General features: G+C 52.4%; 1 protein-coding gene across 4 annotated transcripts in view; it reads right to left on the reverse strand.

Annotated features, from left to right (window-relative positions):
* Nucleotides 1-1980: 1980 nt before the first annotated feature.
* SLC5A9 (solute carrier family 5 member 9) overlaps nucleotides 1981-22415 on the reverse strand; it is a 30025-nt gene continuing 9590 nt past the window's right edge. For 2 of the 4 annotated variants that reach the window (XM_061412048.1, XM_061412049.1), the window contains 13 exons: nucleotides 21005-21076; nucleotides 18129-18233; nucleotides 17665-17829; nucleotides 16394-16499; nucleotides 15506-15586; nucleotides 14991-15196; nucleotides 14653-14788; nucleotides 14075-14182; nucleotides 11173-11323; nucleotides 9515-9683; nucleotides 7160-7375; nucleotides 4103-4262; nucleotides 1981-2507 (listed from right to left, as the gene is read on the reverse strand). In XM_061412048.1, coding sequence (XP_061268032.1) covers nucleotides 2290-2507; nucleotides 4103-4262; nucleotides 7160-7375; nucleotides 9515-9683; nucleotides 11173-11323; nucleotides 14075-14182; nucleotides 14653-14788; nucleotides 14991-15196; nucleotides 15506-15586; nucleotides 16394-16499; nucleotides 17665-17829; nucleotides 18129-18233; nucleotides 21005-21076 — 1893 coding nt within the window. In that variant the 3' untranslated portion in view covers nucleotides 1981-2289. Of the gene's footprint in view, nucleotides 2508-3305; nucleotides 3541-4102; nucleotides 4263-7159; nucleotides 7376-9514; nucleotides 9684-11172; nucleotides 11324-14074; nucleotides 14183-14652; nucleotides 14789-14990; nucleotides 15197-15505; nucleotides 15587-16393; nucleotides 16500-17664; nucleotides 17830-18128; nucleotides 18234-21004; nucleotides 21077-22415 lie in introns of those variants that run through there. The other 2 variants (XM_061412050.1, XM_061412051.1) reach the window with 1 other exon arrangement.

A 22415-nucleotide genomic window follows, 5' to 3' on the forward strand; every position in this document is an offset into this window, starting at 1 on the left:
CCTTCTCCGAATTTTTGCTCCAGGCCCTGTTTTAAGTAATTTATGTGAATTAACTCATTTAAAACTTTCAAAAACTCAAAGCTGCTGCTAAGTCGCTTCAGTCGTGTCCAATTCTGTGCGACCCCATAGACGGCAGCTCACCAGGCTCCCCCGTCCCTGGGATCCTCCAGGCAAGAACACTGGAGTGGGTTGCCATTTCCTTCTCCAGTGCATGAAAATGAAAAGTGAAAGTGAAGTCACTCAGTCGTGTCCAACTCTTCGAGACCCCATGGACTGCAGCCTACCAAGCTCCTCCGCCTATGGGATTTTCCAGGCAAGAGTACTGGAGTGGGGTGCCATTGCCTTCTCCGAAAAACTCAATGAAGTATCTGCAATTACTATCTGCATTTTGTAGACTGGAAATGAAGACAGAGATTAGCGGCTATCCCAATATCTTACAGTTGGCAAGTGGCATAGCTGGGATTTGGTTCAGAAGGTCAGGCTTCCAAGTCCCTACTCTCTTTGGCTGGGGTAGAGAAAGGGGCCCAAGCACTGAACTCTGGGACTATTTCTGGCAGTTTTGGTAAGGCCTCATGCCAGGCTAGGAAACACTGTCTGCAAAGAATCTTAAGCAGGTAAATGACTCAAGATTTGCATTTTACAAAGGTCACTCTCACCATCATGCACAGGGTGAATCAGAGGAAGAGAGACTGAGAAGAGATAACAGCATTCTGACTGGTGCAATAATCCAGGTATGATGAAGTCCCAAGTTCAGCAGGACTCCACCTCCCGGGACTAACCCCCCTTACCTCCCCAGCCATTCCCCAACATTGTGGGGCTGCTACTCCTAGATGTGTGGGCATCCTGCACAAATGCACCAGGCCAAGGGCCATGTGGGGGCAGAGATGATGCAGCTTGGCTCTGGCCACACCTGTGAGCCCTGGTGAAGAGTCTCAGATACAAGAAGGAAGGGGGCCTTTGGCTTGCTTGCAGCACAGAGAAGCCATGTGGATTAGCGGCGGTCCTGCCCAGTTTTCCCTCCAGTCCAGACATTTTAAACTACTTTCCCTTTCCTAATTATGTCATGAGTTTCCCCACCTCTATTTTGAATATTTGATTTCCTCTGGGAAGGATGCTCTTTCACTCATCCATTCATTGTTTTACTTACATTTTTTTAACACCTAACATGGACCAGGGAACTTCCTAGGTGATGGGGACTTTACAATCTAGGGGACGAGATAAGTGTAAATGTAGTAATTATGCAAATATGTTACTCTGACACTTTCTTTAAAGGTAAAGTTGGAACCATGAGACTACATGCTGGATACTGGGGACTCACCTGCTCTGGGATGCAGGTGGCCAAGTTGAGATGGTGCCTGGGATGACATAACTTCCCTTTGGAAGGACATGACTTTCATGTTGAGATGTGAGCAATGAGTAGGAATTAACCAGGCACAGAGGGTAGAGAAGTAGAATGAACCACCCTTCCTGCTGTCTGACCATGGTTAACAGTGTGCTCATGAATCTATTTCTCTATAGATCTGGAGTTCAGATGAGACTCAGTATAACAAAGGCAGGGGGAACTGAGGAAGAGGTCCTCGAAAGAGAAAAGAGGAGAGGGATACGTGAGAGAAGCTGCTGGGAGAGGGAGCTGGGGACCACAGCGAGTAGCCGGAGGCTGGACTTGGCGAGACCCATGGGAAGTCCTCAGAGCAGGCTGAAGAGCTCTGAGAAATGGAGATGTTCAATATTTAATTTTAAATTGTGCTTCTGTAGCTTACAGCTCTTCCCCTCCCCAAACCTTCAGTATAATCGGTTGCACATAAATGCCTTATGTAGACGGTTTGAGGGAAATTGGGGGAAACAGCTGAGTGCCCAGAAAGGGTCCTGATGATCAGTAAGGATAGCATAGACATGGGAGGTGACACAGAATGGGAAAAGGTTGAGGTGCACAGAAATGTAGAGGCAGCAGCTACAAGAGGTATTCATATACACAGATGCATTGAAGCCCTCAAAACAGTAATTTTATTTGTATTCAATTATGATGAGTGATTAACATAAAGTGATGATCAAAGTCAGCATTAAAATGTATCCCATGAGAGTAGGGACAGCCTGGACAAAGACAAAAGAAGGAAGGGACATTCTCATGGGTGTCTCTGGCAATGGGACAGGGCCGTGGTTTCATTATAGACATCTGAGACTCAGTGTAAACTCCAACTGAAATAGATTCTTCGCCACCCCCAGCTCCCCACCCAGCCAGGACTTTGTAGAATTACCATCCAAGGTTTACTGTTACTAATGCAACGCCTGTTACTTTCTGGGTACAAAGTCACTTGGACCCTGCCCCTTGGAGTGCTGTCTGGTCTGGGAGCCAAATCTCACAGTCCTGTGATCAGCACTGTCACAGAAGCAGGTCCAGCGGGTGTGGGAGCAGGAATGGGACTTTGATCCATTTGTGGGCATCAGGCAGCTTCCTGGAGGAGGGACATCCAGGCAAGGTCGTGGTTTTTTCCAGGGTAGCTGGATGCCTGGCAGGCAGAGGGAGAGGGCAGAGGCACAGCTGCAGGGGCTCCTAGGTAGTCTTCGCTGCCCCTCTGCCAGGCTTACTCATAGCACCAAGCAGCCGGTCTTCATCTCTCTTGTCTCCAACAAGCCCTTTCTCTCCAGCTGGCCTCCAAGTCCCTCAAGGGCTGGAGACTTGGTGCACGTTTGGATGTGAGAGTAGGAAGCTGGGAGATCTGAGTGTACCAAGAAGAGCTCCCTGCCCCAATGCCAGCTGCCACCTTGCTTACCCTCCACCTGGTCCGTCCCTCCTTCCAGTCTGACAGCCACCACTGCAGAGCTGCCAATGAGAGTATAAAGCCCTGGGGAGGTTCCGGCTGGAAATGGATGAGCGGGGATTGGGAGACAGAGGGTAAAGGGGGGAAATGGTGGACAAGGAAAGAATAAGGGCGAGCAAAGACACGGGAGGATTTTTGCAACTTTCTTGCCACTCATGACACATGTAGAGTAAAAGCTCCTGAACAGACTCACCAGAGGAGAGAAAACTGTTTCTGAGGTAGGAGTGAAAGGTTCTGAGGTGGAGAGAGCTGGAGCCCGAGACCCAGTGCAAGGCCTGCTGTGTGTCCTGAGCAGACCAAGCGCCCTCTCTGGGCCTCCTGGCTCCTCTCCTCAGTGTGCAGCCTGGCCGGGGTACTTGTCAGGGCCCCCCGCAGTCTCAATCTCAGGGTTCCGTGTGGACAGCGAGGCTGGAGGAAAGCCTGTCTGCAGCCGGCCAAGCCTGGCAGTGCTGAACCTGCCTGGGCCAAATGGAAGTGCTGAACCTGCCTGGGCCGAAGCCAGGCCTGCGGAGTCATGCAAAATAGCCCCAAAGGAAGACATTGACGGCCAGCAGCAGCACAGCGTTAATGTTGCAGACGCTCCTCCAGAGCGGCTCCTCCGCGATGCTGGTCAGTTTCTGTTCCAGGGCAGCCTTCTCGACAGGGCTCAGCGCTTGCTCCGGGACTCCCGAGAGTCCGCAGAGCCACCGCCAGAGCCACTGTCCCCAGGACCTGCGTGGGGCTGAGGGACAGGAGTCAGAGGGGAGGGAGGCAGGGGAGCAGCAGAGCACAGGTGGGAGAAAGGAGATGATGAGAGAGCAGGGCCGGGGGAGAGATGGTGAGAAACCCAGGAAAGGAGCGAGGCGCACAGAAGGGGCAGAGGCAGGTCAGCTTAGCCCTGGTGCAAGCCGCAGGCGGAGTGCTGAGCTAGGGCCTCATGCTGAAACCCCAAACTGTTGTATAGCAGATTCATCTCCAGGGGCGGGGGTGTTGGGGGTGAGGGTAATGGAGCTCCTCCCAGTTCAGAGCGACCGAGGACCCAGTGGCTCAGCATTAGGAAGCACACTGCCCTGTGGTATAAACCAGATCCTACACCTGCACTTTCACAGTAATGAGGGCAATATTTTGGCTCCCATCTGCCTTACTCGTTTAATATCAGTAGTCATCTGGGAAGAGGAAGGGTGATATTTTGAGGATTCCCTTAGAGACCCCATCCCAGTGAACTCCCAAATGGGGTCTTTGAGGACCCACGACTTGGTGTCTGTCTCCATCGCTCCCCTCCACCCCATATGCCCTCAGCCTACCTCCAGGCTGCTCCTGGCCCTGGCCGGGGTCTTCTGCTCCTCTGGCCCCTGTGGGGCCCTCCCCAGAGGCCACCTCCGCTGTCCCCGCTGTACTCTCAGGGGGCTCCTTCTCCAGCTCAGAGAGAGGGTGATGCCGCGTCCACCAAGTCAGACGAGCCAGCTGGAGGGAAAGCAAACAGTCTCAGCTCAGGTGCTTTTGGAGGGCAGTCGGACTGTAAGAAGAGAGGACCCTGTTCCTGGGAGGCCGGCAGAGCCTTGTGGAGAACAAGAAGGAGCTCGCGGCTGGAGGAGGTCGGGCTCTGAGACCTGACTCACCCGCCCTTTGAAAACCTGAACTCCTTGCACCTGCTCCACGCAGGCCTCCTTCGGGGGGCCAAAATCTCAGCGGATCAGGCTGGGCCCCTGACCTCCCAGAGCTCACAGACAGGGAGAAGCAAGACTGGGGACAGGCAGACAGGTGCCCTGTAGGGTAAGGGAGTTAGAGAAGGCGAGGTTCGGAAATAGACCGGCACTTTACAGGAACAGATCACCTTAATGAGGTGAGAAGGGGCAGTAGTCAGATTAGTGAGCTGCTGCGCTAACCCAAGAAAAGAGTAAGTGTATATAGGCATATATGTGGAAATCTACTGTCTTAAGGGGGCCTGTTATTTTCCAAGGTTGTTCGGAGTAGTTATCTCTTAAACGGCTGGGGCAAGAAATTCTGGAGATCGGCCAGAGGCTGAATCAGCTGGGAGCTGGGCGTAATCAACCTTAATGTCCTTTTTTTTTTTTTTTTCCTTCAGGTGAGAGAGTTCTTTGTTTTGCATAGAATGGTGGGGAGGACCCTAAGGGAAGTTTTAACTCCAGGCTATTTTGATCCATGTAACTTTTCTTCATGCCCCACGTAGCAATTTCTGTGGTCAGGTGGAGGAGCTGACGGTAAATGAAACTGGCCGGCAGTGGAGAGTCACGGAAGACAGAGGCAGAGCAAAGAGGTTGAGTTCTAGCTTTAGAAAGATCTCCTGGAGTGAACTGATGGGATTCAGCCTAGAGCCGGCTGTGCAAGTGAAACAAGAAAAAAGGAACAGCCAGACGTCACAGGAGGGGGCAGTGTCAAGGTTAAGGAGTGAGCTCTGCAGGCTATGACAACTGAGTAAGCAGGCAGGGGAGAGAGGAAATGACGGCTCACACAAGGAACAACAATATTTAAGGAGCAGGAAGAAAACCCCATGACGATGGCAGAGGGGCAGTCAGCTGGCAGGAAAAAAATACAATGAGCAGAAAAGAGGTCTCCAGGATGCAGCATGTTGGCAGTGATATCTGGTTCTTCTCAGAATCCACTTAAGGTGAGGATGGGGAAGTGGCCATTGATTTTTAGTTACAAGGTTGTTGGGCATCTTGGCATGAGCGACGCCAGAGGGCAGTGGGACGCCAGCCAGATGGCAGTGGGATGGGAAGTAGATGAGAGGGAAGCGGAGGCTGGGGATGGAGACCATTCTTCACAGTTTTCTGCTGAGGCTCAGAGAGGGAGACAACTGTATCTGGAGGAGACCAGGAGCCAGGGAGGAGATTTTTCATTGGGAAGGATTTTGGTGCGGAATGAGACAGCAGACAGTGGGGAAGCTGCAGGATCAAGGAGTGGGCGGAGATCATTTCTGGAGTGAGTCCCCTGGGGAAGTCAACCTCTCGGCTCATCTGTGAAGATGCTGCTTGTTTGTAGGATTTCATTACACCAAAGGTCTAGATTGTTTTGCCAACTCTAAAGGTAAGGAGTGTTATTATTTCCACCCAGTGTGTCAGGGACCAACTTTTGGCATGGGCTCTGTTACGGGCAGAATACTGTTCCCGCCAAATTCACATGCTGAAGTCTTAATCACCCCCTACTTCACAGTGTAACTGTATTTGGAGATAGGTTCTTTAAAGCGGTGTGTGCTAAGTCCTTTCAATTGTGTCTGACTCTTTGTGACCCCATGGATGGTAGCCCACCAGGCTCCTCTGTCCATGGGATTCTCCAGGCAAGATTACTGGAGTGGGTTGCCATGCCCTCCTTCGGGGGAGTTTTCCGACCTGGGGGTTGAACCCACATCTCTCAGGTCTCTTGCACTGGCAGGTGGATTGTTTACCACTAACACCACCTGGGAAGCTCCTCTTTAAAGAAGTGATTAAGGTTAAATGAAGTCTGATGAGTGAACTCCAATCCAACGTGACTGGTGTCCTTAGAAAGGAGATTAGGACGCAGGCAGACATAGGTAAAAGCCCACATGAAGACAGAGGGAAGATGGCCATTTATGAGCCAAGGAGAGAGGCCCTGGAGGAAATAACCCTGCTGACACCTTGACTTCTGGCCTGCAGACCTGCAGGAAAATAATTTCTATCGTTGAAGTCACTCAGTATGTTGTACTTTGTTATGGCAGCCTGAGCGAACTAATGCCCTTTTGCTCTAAAGAAAACAAAGTTTCAAAAGACAGAGCATCCCTGTCTCAGTTCAGTCCAGTCGCTCAGTCGCGTCCAACTCTTTGCGACCCCATGAATCACAGCACGCCAGGCCTCCCTGTCCATGTCTGGGGACTGGTAAATCCATCAGCATGGGAGCTGTGAGGGTTTCACGCTGAGCTCTTACTTTGCTAGATTGTTTATTTTTTCATAGATTGGTTTCTTCAAGGTCCAACTCAAAGTGGCCTTGTCAGACCACCCTTCCCCTCCCCCAGGGGCGCCTGCCTCTCCTACTCTCGACTGCTCCCTCTGAGCTTGGTCCTCTGTGCTTTCTCCTGGTAGAGTAACTGTTGGCGGTGTTGAGGTCTTCCTTTCCTCCTCCCCCTGCCCCCCACTTCCCATGGACAGTGGCTGGCAGGGACCGTTCATCTTTGTAAGCCCAGGACAGGGCCTGGCCCAGAGTAGGTGCCCGCTGAATAATTTTCCAATTGAATGAATTACTTTTCACTTGGGAATTAACAGCACAAGGAGCTCACCATCCCTAAGACATCTGTGACCGCAACCCAGTAGAGTGAAAGTCAATGGTGGAATTCTAGGCACTGGGGAAGGGGAGCATGGGGGCCTCACTCCAAGCACTCCACTTGCCTTTTCCTCAGGGATGGGAGCTGTGCAGAGGCTGACAGCAACGATGACGATGGCGGTGAGCCCACAGAGGAGGAGTGCGAAGTAGAGGTAGTGGAAGTCCTTGAGCACGGCTGGCCTGCGGTCCTCCTCCCCGCAGGCTGGGGCTGGGTAGCAGAACTCCAGGATCATGCGAAGAAGCCCCACCACCAGGCCAAACAGGAGGCCCCAGAAGGCTCCCTGCAGAGAGAGGGCACACCAGGGGTGGGATCCAGGTGGGAGAGCCTCAGAAGCTAAAAGCCACAGGTTGTCACAGTGTGTGCAAGCCTGCCTGAGTGAGTTCCCCATGAATGCTGCTATTGCTGCTAAGTCATTTCAGTCATGTCCGACTCTGTGCGACCCCACAGACGGCAGCCCACCAGGCTCCCCCATCCCTGGGATTCTCCAGGCAAGAACACTGGAGTGGGTTGCCATTTCCTTCTCCAATGCATGAAAGTGAAAAGTGAAAGTAAAGTCGCTCAGTAGTGTCCGACTCCTAGCGACCCCATGGACTGCAGCCTACCAGGCTCCTCCGTCCATGGGATTTGCCAGGCAAGAGTACTGGAGTGGGGTGCCATTGCCTTCTCCCATGAATGCTGAGGTGCTGTCTTATCCTAAAGCAGGCAGAGTGATACACTGGAAAGGACCTGGGCTCCAGAACCAGACAGGCCAGGCTCCACAGTGGAACAATGACCAAAGCAGTGACTTGACCTCACTCACGAGCAGCGATAAGCAAATTACTAAGTACTAAGGATAGATGTTTAATGTTCAACTAGAATGGAATCTTTGTAATCAGTGGGGAAAACCAGGATCTTCCTCCCCAAATTCCTGTCATAATAAATCAGAATCAGAGCACTTCCTTCTTTAAAGAAAAGCTCAATTTCATATCTTCTCTGTAGCACTGTTGGGCCCTAACCTACACCTGTTTCCCAGGTATAAGGGTTAGAAGGCTTTTATTTGCACAATATGAGATGCTGGCCCAGTTTCAAAAATTCTGGAATGAATAGAAACCTCCAGAACGCAGCAGAGTCCCAGTGTGCATGCTGGTTATCAGCAGGGGGCCTTGAGCTCTGCAAACAGCAGACCCAGCAGAGGCCTGGCTTAGCTACCCCACTGAGGGTGGGGGGCTCTGTGGTCTCCTTCCTGATGACCCTGGGCTCTCACATGGTCCTGGGCAGTCATGTCTCAACGTTTCTTACCTCCCCCAAGGTACAGCCAATGGATTTGGGGCTCTCTTTTCCAGGCTATCCCAGGGAGTGACCAAGGTCACCCTCCCGGTACCTCCCAGGACCTGTTAGATTTCAGTGCAGCTCCATGAATGGCACACATGCACCCCTGTAAGCTCACACTTTGTTTCATCATCCTCTTTGCTGTAAATTTGCTGACATTTAGAACCTTACAGTGTTAGAGAAGGCAATGGCACCCCACTCCAGTACTCTTGCCTGGAGAATCCCATGGACAGAGGAGCCTGGTGGGCTGCAGTCCAAGGGGTCGCTAGGAATCGGACACGACTGAGCGACTTCACTTTGACTTTTCACTTTCATGCATTGGAGGAAGAAATGGTAACCCACTCCAGTATTCTTGCCTGGAGAATCCCATGGACAGAGGAGCCTGGTGGGCTGCTGTCTCTGGGGTCGCACAGAGTCGGACACGACTGAATTGACTTAACAGCAGCAGCAGCAGTGTTAGAGATCTTCCTGTCCCCATGGGCTTTTACACACACTGACCCTTCTGTCTGGGACACTCTTTCCTCTCCCATTCATCCTTCAGATCTCAGCTCAGATGTCACTTTGTGACCCCCCTCCCAGGCGTCCCATAGGTTAGGTGCTCCTGCTTTTTGCTCCCCTAGCAGCCATCCTACTTGTGTATATTTTTTTATTGCTCGGTTGTGTCTGACTCTTTGTGGCCCCATGGACTGTAGCCCACCAGGCTCTGTTGTTTATGGAATTGTCCAGGCAAGAATACTGGAGCAGGTTGCCATTTCCTACTTCACAGAATCTTCCTGACCCAGGGACTGAATCTGCATCTCTCTCATCTCCTGCACTGGCAGGCAGATTCCTTACTGCTCCCACCACCTGGGAAGCCATCCGACTTTGCTGTTATCACATGTTGAATTATCTCTCCTCCCTCTGGCTCAGTGGTGGCAGACGTGAACTTTGTACACCATTGCATCCCCAGAGCCTCCATAATGGGAGTGATATTTGTTGAGGGAATGAATAAATCTCGACCTGTCGACGTGGACGGGGAGATGGAAGCCTGGAGAGGGCAGTCAGGTTATGGACCGAGTGGCTCTCCTGACCCTCTGACGTTCTGGGAGAGACAGGTGTGCTCTGTACTCACAGGCTCTGTGACCCTCTTGCAGAAGATGGCCAGCAGGAAGAGGGCAGTGATGGGCGGGGCCAGGTAGCTGGTGACAGACTGGATGTAGTCGAAGAGCTGCCCGCTGTTGGAGCTTTGGATGATGGGGATCCAGAGGATGCTGATGACGACCAGGAACACCACAAACACTCTGCAGGAGAGCACAGGGCACTGTGAGGAGTGCTCAGGGCAGCACAGCAGGGGGTGAATGGGAACCAGGAAGGGAGAGAGGGACGCGTGGCCGCTGAATCAGAGACGGATAGAAGGCCAGGATCACAGATGCAAAGATTACAGAAATTTATTTTCGTAAAATCCCAGAACATTAGAATTATAGAACCCAAATAAAACTCAAGAATTTAAAAATTAGATCCCTTGAAGGGGGTGTATGGACCACCTGCTTTCAGAAAGAAATCCATACCTTTCTCCTTTATACACCTCAGTAAAGGGCCTCTGTTGAAAAACTGTTCTTGGGTGTGTTGGGTGCAATAGTGAATATTGCCAGGAGATGGCGCCCAATCCCCACTGATTGCTGTAAAACTTGGCAGGTGGGCAGAGAGAAAAGGATTCTGTCCTCTCCTCACCTTTCCCTCCCATTCTCTCTTTCTGGCCCCAGTAGAGCAGCAGTTACCTAATGGCCTTCCTGCCATTCACTCCCCTCTCATGCTCCACCCATTTGTAAAAATCTGTCCTGCACTCAGGTCCTTCAATGGTCAGCCCCTGGGCGTAGAGCTGGGGGTGCACAGATGAGTGGGCATGAGGGGGTCCCTTAGGCAGCCGTGGGCAGGAGGCATCGTGATGGAAGAAACAGTGAGGGCAAAGGTAAGGAGAGGGACAAGAGTAAGTTATCTAAACTCAAGTACCATCTACCAGAAGGGAGAAGGAACATTCAGAAACTTGAGTTATAGAACCTTAAATTATGAAGCAAAGATTTCGGAAAGGTCCTCTTAACTTTATGTAAACTATAAATCCCCAACCTAGGGAGAAAAAGTAAAAATAGCCACCAAGTTATGTCTTGAAAACCATAAAATGAATACCTATGAGATAAGGTTCAAAATTTTCAGCTGAGCTCTGCATCCTTTGGAGACAAACTTTCTATGAACATCTCCATCCACCCATGCCCCTCACTGCATTACCTGTGTTTCTGCCTTTCTCTTAAACTGTGTGCATCCTCGGGGCAGGACCATATAAATCATCCCTGCATCCCCAGCACAAAAGTATGATGCAGGATGCCTGCTGAGACTGAGTCTTTCTGGTATCCTGGGGTGACAGCCAGAGCTGGTCTGGGAGACACTGGGGGTGAGCTGCTTGCTAACTCCTTCCCATCAATACAGTGCATCTTTGACTGATTAAATGCTTTGTCAGCTGCTCTCATTTACCCTTTTGATCAGTTCCAAGATAAAGTTGAACAGGCAGGCATGGAAGAGACTTTTTTTCTCCTTATCTGGAGGGAGGTAAATGGTCCAGAGTTGGGGAAGAACTTACCCATGTCAGAGAGAAAGGTGGCCCTAGGTCCCAGGTGCTCTGGCTGCCGGGGCAGGGTCTAGACCCAGCCACATCTCCTTGGGGTAACCCGGGGCAGGGGGCAGGGGGAAAGACCTCTGCCTACAGGGAGAGGACCCAGGAAGGATGGGCCTGCGCACCTGCCCACCACCATCAGCTCCTGTTCTGTTGCGTTCTTGCGGAAGCGCTGCCACACGTCAATGGCGAACAGGGTGCTGCTGCTGTTGAAGATGGAGGTGAGTGAGCTCATGAGGGCGGCCATGATCACCGCGATCATCAGGCCCCGCAGACCTGGGGAGAGACGAGGTGTCTGTGGACCGCTGGCCGGTGAAAGCCGATCTGCCAGGGGCTATAGAGGCTACCAGCGTCCAGCAGAGTCAGGAGCTCAGAGGAGAAGGGATGGCAGAGGTATTGAATGAGGTGCCCTTCCAGGAACCCAGGAAACTCATAGAACTAGAGGCTGGTCCCAGCCACCCTGTGCCTCTGCCTTCCTCTGCGGCCGTGGCCAAGTCATCTCTCCTCCCTGAGCCTCAGTTTCCTCATCTGAACATTAAAGGATGTGGGACCAGGTGACCTTTAAGGTTCTCTTCAGCTTGGCCATCTCAATCTGGGTTTTAAACCTGTAGACACGGTTAGTGGACCCTGGTTGGGAGAAGGGTGATGATTAATTATTGAGTTTTTTTCAGTGTTTTGTACCTTTATCATGGACACTATGGTGCCAGGCTAAAGCGCCAGCCTGGGCAGCAGAAAGCTCTGAGCTTTTTAAAATTTTTATTTTATTTATTTTAATTTGTAATGCAAACTTTAAAGGTTAGTTCCCATTTACAGTTACTAAAAAATATTGGTCATATTCCCTGTGTTGTACACTGCATCTTTGAGCCTATCTTATACCCAGTAATTTGCATCTTTCAGTTCCCCACCGCAGGGTCCCCCATTCTCAGGAACCACTAGTTCCTTATCTGTATCTATGAATCTGCTTCTTTTTTGTTATATTCACTAGTTTGTTTTTTTAGATTCCACATACAAGTGATAATATACCACATCTGTCTTTCTCTCTCTGACTTATTTCGCTTAGTATAATGCCCTCCGAGGTCATCCATGGTGCTATAAATAGCAAAACTTTGTTCTTTCTTACGGCTGAGTAGTATTCCATTTGTGTGTCTGTGTGTGTGTGCATACCATCTTTATCCATTCATTTGTTGATGGACATTTAGTTTACTTCCTTATCCTGGCAATTATAACTCGTGCTACTATGAACAATGGAGTGCATGTATCTTTTAGAATTAGTATTTGGGTTTTTGGCATATACGCCCAGGAGTGGAACTGTGGGGTCTGACGGTCGTTCTACTTTTAGTTTTTTGAGAAAACTCCTTACTGTTTCCCACGTTCAGAAGCCATGGGTTTGTTTCCTGATTCTGCAAGTACCTAGCTGTGTGATCTTTGGACCAGTCCTGATCCTTTCTGGGCCTGTTTTACACCTGTAACAAGGGAGGGTGGGGCCTGCTGATATCTGATCTGTATGATTCTGATGAGGAAGCATCTAGAAACATGACTCTCTGGCCAGATCCACCTTAGTCCTCCTTCCCCTCAGTCTGAATATTTAACCACCCCCCGCATGCCTCCCTAGAAGGCTCAAGGTGTCCCGGATCTAGGACAGCATCTCCTCTGGGGCCCCTGCTTCTTCTGTTGGTTAATGATAAATTCTGGTCTCTAAGCGGACACCTCCAAGTTATCCCAGACCTCTTCCTCTACCTCCTTCCCACCTCTCGCATCCGGTCCCTCTGCGTCTGCCCCATCATAGCTGGGCCTCCACCCACCTCCACTATTTGTTACATTCATTTCACCTCCACTGTTTCTACTGGAGGGAGGGAATAACTTGACTTTCCTCCATAAACCTGCCTTTTTTTCTGTGTCCCCAGTCTCAATATTACTATAAACTCAAGACCTGCGAGCCCTCTTTGGATCTCTCTGTCTTTCTTGTCTCTGAAATGTGACCAGTCATCGAGTCTTGCCAATTCTTTCTCACAAATGTAAACTAAACCCTTTCTGTCTATCCCTAAAGCCACTGACCCTAGCCAAGCCCCCATGACAACCTGGACCACTGGAAATCCCTTAGTAATCATCTCCCTGCCTCCCCCTAAGCTGAACCCTCCATGTAGAGTGATCCTTCTAAAGCACACATCTGATCATAACGTATGTGTGTGTTAGTCACTTAGTCGTGTCCGATTCTCTGTGACTCCATGGACTATAACCTACCAGGCTTCTCTGTCCATGGAATTCTCCAGGCAAGAATACTGGAGTGGGTTGCTATTTCCTTCTCCAGGGGATCTTCCCGACCCAGGGACCGAACCCAGGTCTCCTGCATTGCAGGCAGATGCTTTACCGTCTGAGCTACTAGGGAAGCCCCTAATCATGCATGCTGGCCTGAAACCCCCGTGACCCTCCACTGCCCTCAGAGTAAAGGCCATGCTACACATGGCCACCATGTCCTCCCCACAAAGGTGATCTTCATTCCTGCTGCATCTGAGTCCACACTGGCAATTTTCAGTTCAAACTTCACGCTCTCTCGCAACCCTGGGCCTTTGCACATGCAGCCCTCCTCCCCATAATAACATTTCCCACGCCCCTCCCCCTTTGTCTGCCTAAGATGTCCCCTGGGACTAAGCTCTATGTCCTCTCCTCTGGAAAACCTTCCTTCACATTCCCCAAAGTGGGTCAGGTGCCTTCATATGGGTCCCTCATCCCCACTGAGTCTCATGCTGGTCACGTTGCATTGTGCCTCTACCCTGGAGACTGCACAGAGTCCTGCTTTTTATCCCTGCCTCTCCAGAGCCAGGGCACAGAGCAGCACCTCGCAGATGCTGTGAAAACGTGTGTGTGTGTGTGTGTGTGTGTGTTAGGAAGTGGGGTGCGGAAGTAAATGTTCCCATTTTCTCTTCCCATCCATGTGCATCCTTAATGCAATCAATCTATCCTGGATAGTGAGTTCTGGATTTTGCTGGAAAGCTGGTGTGAAGCATGCTGCGAGGGAGATGGACTTACCCACGGGCATGAGAGCTATGACCAGCTTGGGGTAGGCAATGTTAGAACATCCCACACGGGCCCCACAGATCGCTTGGCAGACGTCGGGATCCACGCAGCCCACCTCATCTGCAGAAGTGATGGTAGTTAGACCCAAATTATCCCATGCCTTCTCAGGTTGGCTCAATATGTGCTTTCTGACCGTATAGAAAAAATGTTCACTGGTGACTCGCAGGGACCAGCATCTAGAGGGTCCAAGAATAGGCTGATATTGGGTCTTATGGTTTATTGGTATCTGGTAAATTTCTCAACCACAAACCACCCTGCAAAGCCTGATAGACTCCTTTAGATTTTAGGCCTTTTATTTTAACAAATAGTAAATATCATTACAAGGCACCATGAGTGCCTCAGTTTGTCTTTCCCTTGTAAAGAGAAAGCTAGACTTTAAAATGACATTCAGATACAAGTTTCTCCTACTGAAATACATGCTGTATGTCAGACCCCCAAAACCTAACATATTTACTACGTGTTCTTAATAGAAATAGTGTGTGTGGTCCCTGCTCTGGCCCAGTATTGCCCAGAGGGGGACTGGCTCTTACCGGGGTACAGGGCCCGGCTGATCATGCCGGGCATGACGATGAAGAACATGGGCAGGATCTTCAGGTAGCCCCCCAGAATGGAGCCCCCCTTGGCATGGGACAGACTCTTGGCGGAGAGAGACCTCTGCACAATGACCTGGAAAGGCAGCAGGGCAGGCGTGCCGCCTGGGCTGGCTCGGGCTCCGCTCAGCCCTGGTGAGCCCTGGCATGGCCGCTGACTGTGCCCCACACCCATCCCCCCAAGCCAGTCCCAGCCCTCTGTGCATTGGCGCATGCGGTTTGCCCACAGGAGCCCTCCCAGTTGGTGACGAGCTGGCCAAGCTTGGCAAGGGCATCACCTGGTCAGTGCACCAGCACCAGGTGGCCAGCACCGTGAGCCCGAAGATGAGGCCTGGCCAGGGGAGGTCCCCGCGCACAGGGTCCCGGAACATGTGGAAGGCGTCGGGCCGGGGGAGGTGACAGGTGGTGTTGGGGACTGTGACGTTAGGGAGGGCCTGCCTGTACCGCTCCTCCAGGCCTGGGTACCAGCCCACCTCCTGAAAGCCTGCAGGGAGAGACCTCAGTGAATGAAACAGCCCTGGGGCCCCACTGGGCTCGTCACCTACCCCCACTCCCAGATCCCAGTCCTGTGTGGGATCCCTGAGCTTGGAACTCATATGGGACTTGGGGATGAGAGAGGAAAGTGGGGCTCAGGCTCAAGAGCCCTTGTTTGGTGTAGAGAGAATCCTGTTCTTTGGGAGCCCTGCCTGAAGTGGGGAATGGCTCTGTGCTCTGCAGACCATGGAGGTGACATCCAGAGCCAGATCAGAGAGGAGTTTAGGGGGGCAGGGATGTACTCAGGCCTCTTCCTTACCCAGAAACATGAGGACGAGGGCTCCCCCGACCATGATCACGGTCTGCAGAGTGTCTGTGTAGATCACGGCCGTGAGGCCCCCTGGGGACCCAAGGAGAGGGCTCGTCAGCACCAGCAGGGCCTTCCTCTCGGGGCACCCGCCCTGTGCTCAGCCACACTGGGGAGACCAGAGAACATGCGGAGCCCTCAGCCAGTGGACTCTGGCCTCTGCCTTCCCCGCCCCTCGTGTTCCTCCAGTCCGCCCGGCAGGTGAGGCTGGTCATGGTCGGGCCTTCAGGTCCTGCTCTTTCTGTCCTCCAGCTGTGCTTTTGTGAAATACCAAGTCCCGTCCTTGGCTGTGCTATCAGCTCCCCCAGGAGACCTCCCTTCCTTCCTCCCCACCCCAGCACCCATTTAAACTCCCCCACACCTTAGCCAGCAGGAAGTCTGCCTGAGCCCACATCTTGGGCATTCAGGCCTGTGTGAGGGGCTCTGGAGGAGACAGGAGAAGGCAGGCTTGTGGCTGTTGTCTGGAGCAGCCTGTGGTGACTCTGGCCTGGGTGACAGTCCCCCATTCATCACCCAGGTCCCTGCTGTCCATTTTTCTCTGTGTCTCCTACTGTCTCTCCTTCCCTGGCTCTCTCGGGCCGGCTCTGCTTCCTCCTGTTTCTTCCCTTTCCGACTCCCCTTTTCTCTGATGCACTGTGCCTTTCCATCTTTTCCTCTGACTCTGCATCTTTGCCTGCCTCTCTCTTTCCCCCTCATGCTTCTCTTTCTCACTCTCCTGGTCAGTTTTCACTCTGTCCCTCCCTGGACCTCTGTGCCCCTGCTGTCCAGAGCTTCCCATTCCACCTCTCCGTGTCTCTGTTCCCGGCACCTACACCCGACGTGACCTCCCCTTGGCCGTACCTGTGATGGTGTAGACGGCCGTCACCACCAGCAGGGTCACTGTGGAGAGGTAAAGGTTCCAGCCCAAGGCCATCTGGATGAACAGGGCTCCAGAGAAGATGTCAGTCTGCAGGGACAGGGACCCAGGAGTCCGGGTCACCCGAGGCCCTCTGTGTGGCCACTGGGCAATGTCTCCTTCCTGCTCAGTGATGCCAGGTGCTGTCGGCCCTCAGAGTACAGTGAGGATGAGCCTTAAGTGACATGCTCGGGAGAATGGGCTTGGCCTGTGGACACTGAGAAGCCGGGGGGATTGCAAAGCAGAGGAGCACACAGTTCTGAGCCTGAGGGCCCTGTGATCCAGCTGCACTCCCAGGGGCATGTGCTGGCGGTGAGAGGATGGAGTAGCATGCTGAGGAAATGAGGCAGGAGTGGGGGTCAGGAAGAAGAGGCCCCTGGGGGAGAGGGTGGGAACCCAGAGGGCCTTCAACTGCTCCCTGAAAGAGCACCAGCCCACTCGGACCTGATGTGGGCCCCAGGTGACCTGACAGAGCAGGAGCCGCAGATGACACAGATCCTGGATACCCACGTGCTGGGCTTTATTGGAGGACTTGGGGTCACAGCCTTGGCCTGAGCTGATTTAGGGTTGCTTACAAGCATTGGTGGAAAAGAGGCTATAGTTTTTCCAGCCCTGAACTCAGGGCATGCTTCCTGGTCCCTTTCCCTGAGTATTCTGTGACCCATGACAGGGGCTTCAACATGACAGAGCCGCAGGAGGCCTGGAATGGGCCACGGGAACCAAACATTAGTTCCAGCCCCAGAGCTAGTGCTCTGTGTGGACCTTGGCAAATCGTTTGACCTGAGTTTGTCTTCCAAGTTTGCCTCTATAGAGGAGGAATACATCCTTTTTAATGGTAACATTCTTGGTGCGGAATGAAGACTAATTTAATGGGAAGATAAACGAGTGAATGAACTTGAAATTGTGAGTTCTTTGGATAGAGGGACTGTTATTCACTCAACAAACATTTATCGTCCATCTCTAATTACCCTGCTGTTAGTGGGGGTGGACGGGGAGCGTGTGATGAAGGGGTGTGAATTCATCCTCCATTTCTGTTATCCTTGCTCTTCCATCTAGCCATCCATCCATCCATCTATTCATTTATCCATCCATCCATCCATCCATCTATCCAGCTATCAATTTATCCATCCATACATACGTATAGCAACAACGTGCTGTGTCCTCTACTAAGCATTTTCAGAGCAACATGATATGGCCACATGGGAACGGTACTCACTGAAATCTTGGTGAAGATGTAGAGGATGAGAGAAAGGACAGACATGTACACCTGGATCCTCTGGCCCCCGAATCGCTTCTTCAGGTACTGCGGCATTGTGACCACACCGGCAGCAATGTACACGGGGACGAAGATCCAGCCAAGGGCCAGAAGCAGCCAGGTTGCCTGGGAGAATGGGGAGGAAAAGGGATTCATGTTCCTAATGCAGATGGAGGGGGAGTGGTCCATGCAGAGGAGAGCCCTGGGTGGGGAAGTAAGGGACCGGAGGCCTGATTTCAGTCCTGTGTGACCTGATGAGGTCCATCAGGACTTGGTTTCCTTATCTATAAAATGGGTTCTCCATTTACCGTGCAGCCTCCCCAAGCACCTTTGAGGTTTCTCTCAGCACTAAGGTCAGGGACAGGATAGGGTGGAGTGGGCTAAGACCCCTCTATCCCTGAGAATCTTCCAGCCAGCTTCCTTACATTCCACTCAAAGCCACCCACAGCAAGACCTCCAGCAGCCCCCGTCCCAGCCAGGCCGATGAACAAGCCGCTGCCCACGTTGCTGGACATCAGAGATGCTCCGATCTGCAAGGCACAAGTGGGGTTGAGGGTCAGGGGTCAGTTTTCATCTGAATCAATTTGGAGTCAGGACTATGAGCTTCAGGATCTGAAATGGAGGCAGAGAAAGCAGAACCTGAACTCATAAATGTGAGATCAGAGGGAGGAGAGGAAACTGGGGAGCAATGAGGAGGCTGAACAGAATAGACACATATTAGGCACTTACTGTATGTTGAGCACTGTGCTGGGCATTTTATATGCACTAATATACTTAAATCTCCAAAAGTATTTGGAGGGATGGTACTAATCTTTCCACTTTACAGAGGAAGGAGTTAATGTTTGGAGAAATGAAGTCACCACCTCCAGGACACCCAGAGATTTGAGAGGCAAAGTGGGAAAGAAGAAAAGACATGGAAAGCAAGGTCCATTAAGGACCATGAAGCTCTGCTCTGGGGCCATGGGCCTAAGGGCCTCTGGAAAGAAGAAGGCTAAAGGGAGAAGGAGAGTCCCCCATGAGAGAGATGGGGGAGGCCCTCTGCCACCGCTTTCCTGCAGACTCCAGGGGAGGAGCCACGGGGGTTAAGCACAGGATGGGCCAGCCTCTGAGTTAATTTTTCTCCTGGAGGCAGCCAGCTACTCCAAGGCCATGCTGTTAGACAGATAATGATGACAGTCATAGCGGTCCGTACACAAGCAGCATTGCCAAGTGCCAGGTTCTATTCTAAATTTAGCAACTCACTGACTCCTCATGACAGCCCCAGGAGGAAGGTTCTGTTATCATCCCCATTGTTCTCGAGGATACTGAGGCACAGGTAAATAACTAGCTCAAGTTCCAGAACTAATCAGTGACAGAACGAGGATTTCAACCCTGGCCATCTGCTCCAGTAACCACTGCTTGACGGGTGCTAGGCAGTTAGTAAGCGGTCATTAGTGTTAGCTTTTATTATTAGACAGGATCATTACTGGTAAGAGGAGGGGCTGCGGGCTGGAGGGGAAGAGCCAGTTTTGGACCCTGTGTCATCTTAATAAAATCGTGGTGCTGGGCAGCAGAAAGTACTGAACCATTCGGAGAAGAGGCAGCCGTGCAAAGGCACAGAGATAATGACCCGTCTGACCTAGCTGAGGACTCTGAGCCACTCTGCCGCCCGCACATACTCCCTCCCTCTGTCTGGTGGTCCTGGGATGCTGCGGCTGGGCTGGACCCCTGGCCAGAGCACAGAGCACTGGGCCTTCCACTTTGGAGGAAGAAGCTCCCCAGGCTGCTCTCGGGACAGCGAGGTGCCTTCACCTCCACCCTGCCCAGGGCTCCTAACTCGTCACTCAAGGAGACACCCACAAGGTCATCAGGGGACCCGCATGGCCCCTCTCAGACAAGGATGCTGCTGCTCCCTCCGCTCTTAACTCCCAGCCACACTGCTCTCAGGACACACGAGGGGAACCAGGCACTTCTCAGGACTGGCTGAGTAGGGAAGCAGGCAAGTTGTTGGACAATCATCACAGACACCAGAAACACACATTCCAGTGGGGCAGAGGGGTCAAGAGTCCTCATCCGTGGCTGGTTCTGCCCCAACTCAGACTGTAGCTGCTCTCACTGCAGGTGGCTCAGCTCCAGCCCTGGCCCCCAAGGAGGGCGCCCCACATCCTTTTTCCCGGGGTACACATTCCCAAGCCTGGCTCCACCTCCATCTTTGGGGAACCCTGTCCTGCTCCAAAGCCTTGACTTTCCTCACACCCCAGACCTCTGTTCTCTGCAGGACTGAACATCCAGGCCAGCCCCTGCTCACCCTCCTGATGGACCAGAGGAGACGTGCCGGTCCTCTTCTGTCTTTCTCACAGACTCACTTCCAGGGCTGCAGTTTAGGGCTGGGGGTAGGGGCACAAGCTGAGCAGAACAGCCTCCAGGGGGTTCTCATTATTCTGGTGAGGGGTTGCTGGCAGTACCAGTGGCCCTGCCCCTGTCCCTGTGAGCTGCCAGGCCCACAGCCCCCACATCCCTGGGGATTCTGTCATACTCCTGCCTGCACCTCTCCTTGTCCCAGACACCGAACCTTCCAGAGAGCCCTGTGGGCCTCCTGGGTTCCTCCGCTCTTTGGGTAGGAAGGCTGGTGAGAATCAAGACAGGGGTATGAGTATGTGGTGTGTGTCCGTGCACACACGTGCCATGCGTCAGGCATGCCCGGGCACGTGCCCAGCTTCAGTGGCCCCGGGGCGGACTTCTGCACTGTTAGTTTTGAGGCAGGGCTCGCCTCCCTCCTTATTTCAGGAAGAGGAAGCTAGCCCGGAGGACCAAGGGAGCAAGTGGGGAGGCCTGCTGGGAGGGCCTGGGCTTCACAAAGGCCTCAGGATGGTGGAATTTTACCTCTAAGATTTCCTTCCCTGAACTGCAGTATTTATGTGTCACTTTCCCAAGAAAATCTTTCCTAAGCCCACTTCCACTGTCCGGAGGATAGAGGCCTCCTCCATGCGCTCACAGGCCCCATGCTCCCCTCCGGCTGAGCAACCATCAAGTTTTTTACGAGTCTATCCTCCTGGTTCAGCTCTGAGCCCCTCTAGAACGGGAACACTCTGGGTGGGCTCTATAGGTCCAGCGCCCTGCCTGGGACCCACGCTTAGGAGGTGCCCAGTGGACGCGGGTCCCAGCTATGCGTTTGCAATATCTCTCATGTTGCTAGGTGTCTCTGGACCTGAGAGGAGTCCAGAGCCAGGAAACCCCTCAGAGGCTGTAGCCTTGTTCCAGATTGGAGAAGATGAGGTGGGACTGGGAGGTGGGGGAAGGAGAAGGAGGAAGGTGAACTCACTGGCCACCAGCTCATGGACCTCCCCGCCAGGAAGTAGCCGCCGATGGTCCCTCGGCTCGCACGAATGGATGACTGGAAGGGAAACGGCAGGAGTGAGGAAATCCCGAGTCTCCCCAGGCTCTGCCCTCTGCCCCAGATTACCTGCCCTTTGGTTTCTGGCACTATGGGGACATAGGGTGGGAACCAAGGCTGGAGGTTTCACCATCTTTAAGCTATGGGGCTTTGGTGGGGTCAATCACCTTGCCCACCAGGACTGGTGCGAAGAACAAAGGAGTTAATGGAGGAGGGGGCTGGAGGTGGGGTAGGGTGTGTGAAATGCCCTACTGAATGCATGGCACTGTGCATGTGCCCAGATTATTGGCATGTCCTTTTGTGCCCTATTCTGCCCTCCACCCCATCCAAATATTCCTTCAGGAAGTGAGTTGGGATCTCATCCTCAGGCTACCATGGTGGGGAGACCACCCTGCTCCCTCCACCCAGCCAGACTCCCATCCTGGGGGCTGGGAAGACACAAAGCACTTGGTCCCCAGACAGAGGCAGGGCTCTGCCAGGGGTGGGAATGGGGGGTGGCCTCCTGCCCCTGCCTCAAGTCAGATCACATCACTGAGGCCCACCCAGGACCCTGGAGCAAACCCTGTCCTGCACGGGGAGGGGGGCAGTGGCTGTCCTTTTGAAGAATTACTCTGAGGACTGAAAGGGAGTGAGGAATGAAAGAACTTTCTCTCAGAATGCAGAAAGTGAGACAGGGTAGAGGGTAGGGGGGATAAATTTAAAACCTTTATTAAGATTCGAGAGTTGGACTACAAAGGCTAAGTGCCAAAGAGTTGATACTTTCGAATTGTGGTGCTGGAGAAGACTCTTGAGAGTCCCTTGGATTACAAAGAGATCAAACCAGTCAATCCTAAAGGAAATCAACCCCAAATATTCATTGGAAGGACTGATGCTGAAACTCCAATACTTTGGCCACCTGATGGGAAGAGACGACCCATTAGAAAAGACCCTGATGCTGGGGAGGATTGAAGGCAGGAAGAGAAGGGGATGACAGAGGATGAGATGATTAGATAGCATCACTGACTCAACGGACTGAGTTGGAGCAAACTCCGGGAGATAGTTAAGGACAGGGAAGCCTGGCATACTGAAGTCCATGGGGGTCACAAACAGTTGGACATGACTTAGTGACTAAACAAATTAAGATGCTGAAGACAGTAAATGTCTGGTTGGGTCTACATACATCAGAAATGCCTGAAGGACTGGAAGAATGAAGGGAAATTAGAAGAAGCATCTCTTCCCCTGAGAGAAAGGCATATATTACTCAGTAGGGCGGGACTGCTGTGCAGGGTCTGAGGCTTGTCAAGCCTTTGCTTGGACTTCCTGTGTCAGTCCTGGTCCTCGGGAAGGATAGATGAACCCG

This window comes from Bos javanicus, chromosome 3, assembly GCF_032452875.1.
Source record: "Bos javanicus breed banteng chromosome 3, ARS-OSU_banteng_1.0, whole genome shotgun sequence".
Classification (NCBI taxonomy): domain Eukaryota; kingdom Metazoa; phylum Chordata; class Mammalia; order Artiodactyla; family Bovidae; genus Bos; species Bos javanicus.